The sequence below is a fragment of the Galeopterus variegatus genome, unplaced genomic scaffold, assembly GCF_000696425.1.
Source record: "Galeopterus variegatus unplaced genomic scaffold, G_variegatus-3.0.2 Scaffold15915, whole genome shotgun sequence".
Classification (NCBI taxonomy): domain Eukaryota; kingdom Metazoa; phylum Chordata; class Mammalia; order Dermoptera; family Cynocephalidae; genus Galeopterus; species Galeopterus variegatus.
The window spans coordinates 1-8,973 of NW_007742026.1; the positions used below are offsets into that span (position 1 = coordinate 1).

General features: G+C 46.2%; 1 protein-coding gene across 1 annotated transcript; it reads left to right on the plus strand.

The window, feature by feature from the left end:
- Positions 1 to 1,059: 1,059 nt before the first annotated feature.
- On the plus strand, positions 1,060 to 8,861 carry LOC103582366 (probable histone-lysine N-methyltransferase PRDM7). The gene is made up of 8 exons (XM_008563983.1): positions 1,060 to 1,227; positions 2,378 to 2,537; positions 2,956 to 3,072; positions 3,404 to 3,508; positions 5,482 to 5,531; positions 7,317 to 7,473; positions 8,194 to 8,295; positions 8,506 to 8,861. The coding sequence occupies exons 1-8, from the start codon at positions 1,060 to 1,062 to the stop codon at positions 8,859 to 8,861; spliced, it is 1,215 nt and encodes a 404-aa protein (XP_008562205.1).
- Positions 8,862 to 8,973: the final 112 nt, after the last annotated feature.

Sequence of the window (8,973 nt, forward strand, 5' to 3'; positions counted from 1 at the left end):
GTGTGTGTGTGTGTGTGTGTGTGGTGTGTGTTTATGTGTGGGGTGTCTGGGGTGTGTTTCTATGTGTGTGTGTGTCTATGTGTGTGGTGTGTGTGTGGCACACGAGGAGACGTGCGCACAGTGTAGATAAGGAGGATGTCTGGTGATGTGGTGACAATTCGCGGGAGTCGTGGAGGCGGCGTGCGTCTTTCTGGAGCCGTGATTCTTGTGGGCACGTCCTGTACTGAGCGCAGACGGGAGGACGGGGCGTCTGGGCGGGCTCTGGCGTCGTCAGGCTGGGGACGGGAGGGGAAGGCTGACAAAGTAGCTGCGGCCTGAGCTGGTCGCTGTGGTCCAGAGTGCTGCCAGCACCACGACTCACTGGACTAATCTTTCCCCTCTTACCTGGTTTGAAATTTTACACAGGACCAGGTTAAAATGTACCTTGCTTGAGGCATGTCATCACATGTCTCTCTAATCCTGCCTCAGCACGTGTGGACGGATCGACTCGTGCTTCCGAGGACTGTGTAGGCGGGTTGGGTGCAGCTATAATGAAGGGATTCGAGGACCCTGGCAGAAAGGAGGTGGGGGCGAGCAGTGTCCTCTGGGGACAGGGGAGTGATGACTGCAGAGTAGAAGACCTCTTCAGTCTCTGTCCCCAACACCACCAACAACCCGAATACCAATCTCCTCCCCCTCCCCCTAACATGGCAGCGCCAGGGAAACCATGGCCCCCACAGTGATCCTGAGGGATAAACACACTGCACGACCCCGACTGAGATCCTCTGTGGGCAGGACCACGGGGCAGACCGACTCTAGTGCAGAGAGCCGGGTTCGGCTCATGACGAGCCCGCCCGGCAGGTCACGATCGCGAGACCATTCTGACCATGCCATGCTTTCTGACTGACGCACGCACACGCACGACAGTGTGGGGCGGGTTCTTCCACGTGACGAGAAAGAACAGGCCCCGCCCTGACGCCCGAGACTAGAACGGAGTGGTGCCTGTAACTGACAAACATGGCTCCGCCCTACTCCCCGCCCCTTTATCCCCGCCTGATCGGTCATTGGTTGCAGCTCTGAATGTCGGTTTCTGCCGTGCGGGGTAGTACCGACGGCTGCTTCGCTGCTTCGCCAACTTCGATGTCTCAACTGCCGAGAGAATCCGAGCAGGCCCCGGGGCCAGGGTCGGAAGAGCGGCAGGAGAAAGCTGGAGAGACTGACAGGAACTCGGGAAGTCGTGGTCATGCAGTAAGAAACCCTTATAAACCTTCAGCCCGAGACCTTCAGATTTCAGCCTGGGAAACCCCAGATCCCTCATCTCCAAGAGACCTCGAATCCGCTAACCTGGAGGGACCTCAAATCCCTTCACCCACAGGAACGCCAAATCCCCTAATACTTAGAGCACAAATACCCTAAGCCTGAGGAATCACAAATCCCCTCAGCCTAAGGCACCCCAAACCCCTCAGCCTGGGAAACCCCAAGTACCACACCCACACACAGACCAAATTTCCCCGACCTCAGAGATCCTACTCAGCCTGGAAACGTCCTTCAGCTACAAAGACCCCCAAATAACGTCAGTGTCAGAAAACCTAAAGCCCCCTAATGAGAGACCTCAAATTTCCTTAGCCCGAGAGACCCCGAGTTTCCTCATCCTCAAAAATGCCAAATCCTTTCATCCTGAGGGTTCCCAAATTCCCTTTACCTGATGAATCCCAAAGCCTCTCAACCTGAGCATCCCAAATCTCTTCAGCATGAAAGACCCAAAATCTTGTCCTGAAAAACCCCAAATACTATCAGCCTGAGAGACTCCAAATCTCCTCGACCTCAAAAACCCCCAGAACCTCAGCCTGAGAGACCCCAAATCTCACTTGCCTTGGAGATACCAAATCTCCTCAGCCTGAGGGATTGCTGCTCCTTAGAGATCCAGGCTGCTTTACTCCCAGAGTTTTCCAGAATCTCCTGGTGGAGATCCCAGAATCCTTCCTATGAGAAATGTTCATTTCTTCTCTCTGGAGCAGAACTCTGCTGGTCAGTATAACCCGAGTCCCACCAGTCAGGGGACCTCAAGGTCTCCATGGGACTCCCCTGGCCCTCACACCTCAGGAGTCCCCTCGAAGACACCTAAGCCTTGACCCTCAGGCACCTTTGCCACCCTTCCTCAGATGCGTCAAGCTGCAGGGGAACTGAAACAAAACAGCTCACATTAGGTGGTCTGTCGTGGCCAGCGGAGACCCCCCCATCCCGTCAATAGCTCCCAGACCTCCCCAACTTCCTCCAGTCCTTGCAGGGTCCCCACATCTTTCTAGTGTAGACACCGCAACCAAGTGGAGAAGACAGAGCCTGGCTCTGGGCAGTGGTCTGGGCTGTGGCCCCCTGTCAGCGCCCTCTCTTTCCACAGGAGGGTTGGCCTTGCAGCCAGGAGACTCAGGAGCCCTTCCCAGCCTTGGAGGTGGATCAGGGCCTGCAATCCTGTCCCAGCACCGTGAGCCTCAACAGGCCCCAGGAGGAGAATCCTCAGGGAGACGCAGGGAGAACAGGGCGGAAGCTCACAGTGAGAGGTAGGAAAAGTCAAGCTGGGCTCCAAGCAGGATTTGTAGGAAGGATGCAGAGGGGGACCTAGTGACAAGGAGCTGGTGTCTGGAGGGCTACAGACTCGTGGCCTGCACCTCTGTGCAACCCTGGCTGTGAATGTGCCTGGAATGGGGACAATTGGTCCTGTCTGGGACATGGGGGAGAAAAGGACACTAGAATCAAACTCTCTGTGTCAGGGGAGAGCAAGGCAGATGCTGTGTTCTTTCAAACAGGACACAATCTGGGGAGGGAGGGAATTTATTTATCCTTGTTTCACAGAGACCACCCCAAGGCCCCAGGCTGTGTTCTGCTTGTTATGATTATAAGGCAGAAAAAAGGCCCCACTTGATGTTGTGATGTGTACAGTAAATCATTGATGAAATCTGTTATTTTCTCTAGGTTAAGATGCTTTCAAAGACATTTCCATATACTTCTCCAAGGAAAAATGGGGGGAGATGGGAAAATGGGAGAAAATTTGCTATAGGAATGTGAAAAGGAACCATAATGAGCTGATTAATATAGGTAACTGCAAGTGCTGGTTGCAGACCAGCCTGCGAAATATAATACAGGTCTTCTGTCCCCGTATTATTTTGGCTCTTTCTTAGGCAGGTACATCTCCCCACAGTTCCCTTCTGTATGGAGACAAATCTGGAGGGGAAATTTTGTTCTATTTTTTTGTCAGTGCACGGCTGTGTGTCGGCACTAGTCATGCAGAGCTCACATCTTGACCTTGTTCAAGACTCTCCCGGCCCATGCTGAGCCACACTGGCTTTGTGGTGCTTTCCATTGCCACCACCCTTTGTTCCTCCTCCCACCTCTTCCCTTTTAGGACAAAGATTTGGCTTCTTTCCAGGTCGCACAGCCCCTCGAGCAGCTGTCACGAGTCACCGAAGGCAGGCCAAGCTCCGTGTGGATGACACTGACGATTCTGATGAAGAATGGACACCTAGGCAGAAAGGTGAGGGGCCAGGAGGAATCAGAGGTGACCTCCTGAAACCAGCCTGGGTTGATGTCTCAGCTTTATCTCAGGAGTTAACGAAGGAGACCATGTTCTCTCAAAAACATAAATGTTCAACAAACAAGCAAGGTGCAAAACAGTATATACAGTAAGAGGCTGTTCATATAAAGGTTTTAAACCTGTAAAAGAATTACATATTTTATTTACAGATACAGTAATAAGTGCTAAAAGTATAAAAGTCTGAATGCGAGTAAGAAATACCAAACTCAGAAGTTATTAATACAAGAGAAGGAGGAAGGGCTGGCAGGTGGCTTCGCTGCATCATAATTAGCTCTTTTGTTTGTCTTATTTTTATTTTTGAATTTTGAAATAAACACTAGAGATAAAAACATCTGAAGCAGCTGTGGAAGAATATTGAAATGGGACTGCATGGTGATGGATTTATAGGTTTTCCAGCATTGTTCTCCATACTTTTCTATATGTTTAAAGTCTATCATTCTTTAAAGTAATAATAAAAAAAGACTATTTTTGCTAAAAATTGTTAATTAATCAGCGGACAATTAACTAAACCAGAATTGAACTGTAAATCCACCCAAAAGCTTTCTAACCCTAATGTCATAATGTTCAGTCATTGGATCAACTGTCTTAGAAGAAGACATGACTAACCCCATGGTTTGTCACACATCAATTTATTGTTTCTTATTGTGGTAAGAAATCACATAACATAAACTCACCCTCCTAACAGTTTTTGAGTGTATGATATCGTTAACTATATACACACTGACGTGGAAGAAACTGCTAGAACTTTTTCATCTTGCATGACTATAAAACTATACCCATTGAACAACAGCACCCCATTTCCTCCTGCCCCAGCTCTTGGCAACAATTCTACTTTGTTTCCATGAATTTGATTACTTTAGATACCTCATGTAAGTGAACCATGCCATATTTGCCATATTGTGACTGGCTTCTTTAACTTAGCAAAGTGTCTTCAAGATTTATCCGTGTGGCAGCACGTGGCAGGGTTTCTTTATTTTTTAAGGCTGAATAATAGTCCATGGTATTTATATAGCACATTTTCTTTATCCATTCATTTGTCGATGGATATTTAGGGTGCTTCCACCTCTTGGGGGGAATCTCTCTCTTCCTCTCCTTATAAAAGCACTAATCCCGTCATGAGGGCTGCACGCTCATGAACTCATCTAACCCTAATTACTTCCCCAAAGCTCCATCTCCAAATGTTATCACACCAGGAATTAGGGTTTCAACATACGAATTTGGGAGGAAACAAGTGCAGTCCTAGCAGCCAGTTTTTGACTGGGTTGTGTTTTTGTTGTTGAGTTGTAGGAGCTCTCTATGTATTCTAGGTATTAAGGCCTTATCAGATACAGGATTGTAAATATTTTCTCTCATTCTGTAGGTCGCCTTTTCACTCCATTGATTGTCTCCTTTGGTGCTCAGAAGTTTTTAAGTTTTATGCAGTCCTCTGTCTATTTTTCCTTTTGTCACTTATGCTTTCGGTGTCATTTCCAAGAAATCACGGCCAAATGCGATTTCTTGAAGCTTTCCCCCATGTCTTCTTCTTGGGAGTTTTATACTTTTGGGTGTTACATTAAGGTCTTTAATCTATTTTGATGTAATTTTTGTGTGTAGTGTAAGAGAAGAGTCAAGCTCCATTCTTTGGCATGTGGCGATCCAGTTTTCCCAATTCCATCTCTGGAAGACACTGACCTTTCCTCCACTGTGTGGTTTCGTTCAGCGTTTTTTTTTTTTTTAATGAAAGTTAAGCCAATTCATTTTTTAAAAATAAATGTAGTAGATACCTTGTGAACACAAGATGAAGGAGAGATGAGGTTTGGTTTGCTTTGGTTTCATTTGTCACTCTCTGGTTCAGAATTCTCTGTCCCTGATGAGAATCTTCTGAGCTTAAAAATATTTACCAACGAAAACACTGATTTCTCATCACCTTTTAGCCAAACCTCATCGGGGGGCCCGCAGAGTGGAAAAGAGTCAACACCAGACGGTGAGTACCTGAAAAATCCTATTGTTAAGACAACCTTCGTCATGGAAGATCCAAACACACGTGAGAGCAGGAGACCGTGCAGAGTAGCCTAGGACTGCTGCCTTCCTTTTCGGATCACTTTAGCACAGTGTCTGACATCATCGTTTTAAGAGTTAATAAGAGCAACAATAACCGCTACCACTTGTTTTATTTTTGCAATATTTCAGACGTTATGTTGAGCATTTTATATGAATAAACTCACTCAAACCCTCACAACAATCCTTTGAAGTTGGTACTATAAGCATAACCATTTTGTGGATGAGAAAACTGAGGTACAGAAATGTTTGATTATGCCTGAGATCACAGTGAGTAGTGGTTCAGTCTAATCCAATGCTCCTTCCTTCTCTAAAGTACTTACAAGCTCATTCAAACTTTCATGTTTTATAAAGTTCATGCTGCCTTACCCGGACACCTCTGCATTATTCATCTGACTGATTATTTCAACCTAATTCTTCTCTGCTGTGCTAAGTGAGAGATATGCTAAGACCCTCTAAGGGAAGCTTGCAAATACACAGTCAATTTCTACTGTGCACCGTCCCAGCTGAAGACGGAGATAGCTCCCACTCTCTCACAAGGGACCCATTCAGCTGTGAGAAAGCTGCTCCTAGCCCTGAGAAGTCTGAGGTTTGACTGAGAAACAACAGATAGGAAAATGACTTAGCACTTCATGTATTTTACACTATCCAGTAGAAATGTATCCTGGTACTGATTTTAAACGCTCCTCCCTGTAGGAACAAGTAACTGCTCGTTCCTCTGGGTCCGAATTAAGCAGATCTCATGCTGTTTCAAATCATTTATTTAGCCTGCTGCCTCTGTATTGGGAGCTCTTTGAGAGTGTGGTCCATACCTGCTTTTTCTCAGGAGTCCCAGTCCCAGCTTGGAGCCCCTGAGGGCCCCCTGAGTGTTTTCTAAGCGATTCCAAATTTCACAAATTAAAATAGATGTAACAGGGTCAAGTAATGCTGAAGATAATATCTTTGAATTAGATTTCAACTGTAGAGATGGTTGAGGAGGTAAATCGATGTCAGGACTATAAGAGAAATTATTAATCTCATGTTTGTACTGTATTTAATGCCTCACAAAACACTTGGTGAACATTATTGCATTTCATGTTCACTATACCATTAAGAATTAGAATGGAAGCCAATTTATGGATTGGGAAGCTGAATAGAATTAGCTAACGGTACACCCTCACTTAAGCAGAATTGGTACAGGAACCAGTTAGTTCAATTCCAAAGTGAAATATTCCTTCCAGGATATGGCAGTTTGCAGCTCTTAGCATCACTTTCTGAGTCGTCTAGATACACTTATGCCAACTGTTCCTTCTCTTCCCAAACTCCCTGTTCATTTTCCAGATGTGTTTTGTACCCTCTGTGCTTTTCTACATTTCTCCTTCCATCATATGTCGACTAGTTTATGGAAGAGGCCCTCTTTTTCTCTATAAGCCCCTACCTCCTTCCTTCACAGACCTTGTTGAGTCTCCAGCTTGTCTTCCAAAGTATTCTCCCTCCCTCACTCTCACTTATATTTAGAAAGTTGAAGGAAAAGGGCCTTAAGACATGAGCTCCAGTCCTGGATTCACTACCCCCTCAGGCCTTTTTCTTTCTCTCTGGTATTCAGACACTCCAGGTTTTTCCAGGGATTGTTGAACCATTAACTAAAGTCATATATGTGAAAACAGGTTGCAAGCCCTAAGGAACTCAAGAAATCTATGCTGTCTTTTAATATGTGACTCTCACGTTAAAGGGAATGTCCAGGGCACCATTAAGTAATGAATCTACATTGAAGAAATTGTCAGAAACAACAGGTTTACTAAAAAGAAGGGACTCACAGAAGGCCCAGAAACGAGTGTCCCGTCCTGCAGAAGCGAGTACCTCTGGACTGCCCTCTGGACAAAAATTGGGTAAGAGAAAATAATTTGGGGACTTTAGCCCCTCTAGGTCCTTTGGAAAGGACGATGAGTATGGTCTAGATATGTGGGGTAGACTTGCAATAGGCCTGCACTGAAGCTGGACTATGCTGAGACCAGACGTTAGATGTAGTATTGAATAACATGTAAGAACAAACGCCAACTCTGAAGTCACACACTTGGGTTATAACCCACGCAGAATCATTAGGGCCTTGGGCAGACATTATAAATCCTCTGAGCTGCTTAATGCTAATCTGTATATTGAAGATAAACACATATAGCTCATATATTGCTTAAAAGCAAAAGAACTGATACATGCAAGGTGTCCAATAAATCCGTCTGTCATAACAGAGACCACGTTTTCTTAGTGTACATCCACGCCTTTGTTCAATGCCTAATGTGTAATGCACCCTCAACACATATTTTGTGGATAAATAAATGCATGAATTAACTGTCTTGTGAGTAGAAAGTTTGGGAGGTTAAACCTGATCCTGGGAATCCAGAAACTAAAATTGAATGATGCATCTGTAGTCACTGTGGGTGTGGAGTCTTAGTCTCTCTGAAATAATAGTTAAGAGGTAGTGAAGGGGTGGGGAGCCAGAGTATGTAGAAGGATACACGATAATTTGATGGTAGGAGATTTCACATTTTCTGATGAAACAGGTACAAACACCCGAGACTCCTAACTCACTCACCTACTCTTCTCCAACTTAGAACTCAGAACAGAAGAAACTGAAACGAAGACGTACTGCCTGCGAGAAAGAAAGGATTGTACATACGAAGAGGTCGATGAGCCTCAGGATGATGACATCCTGTGTAAGTGACCCTTTGGCCCACTCATGGAGAAGGCCATGTCCTGGTACAATAATTTCATCTTGTCGTTTGACCCCAAGTCATTCCTTTACTCTGGTGGCTTGGAGTACAGGACTGAGGCTAAATTACGTAAGTGCTGGGCTCTTTCTGAAGCTCTTCATATCCAGGAACACGCACTATACTTTTCCTAATCCCTGCTGCTCTCGCCTCCAGATTGTGAGAAATGCCAGGAGATCTTTATCGACAGCTGTCCGGCTCATGGACCCCCTACATTTGTAAAGGACACTGCAGTGGACAAGGGGCATCCCGACCGCTCAGCCCTCACTTTGCCCCCTGGGCTGAGAATTGGGCCATCGGGCATCCCCGAGGCCGGGCTTGGAGTATGGAATGAGACATCCGATCTGCCGTTGGATCTGCACTTTGGCCCCTATGAGGGCCAGATCGTAGAAAATGAACAGGAAGCCAACAACGGCTACTCCTGGCAGCTGAGAAGGGCCTATCTTACCCCATCTTCTGGCTTCCTATACCCCTTCTCTGCCTTTGGTGGGACATCCCCTTCTACATGCTAGAACGTGGATAGTGACAGCATGGTCAGCTCTGTGTACTTAGTGGTCTTTGCATGAACCTGGAACTCCTATTTAAAGGTCAGAGGGTGAGCGGGAGAAAAGTGGCACAGAGACA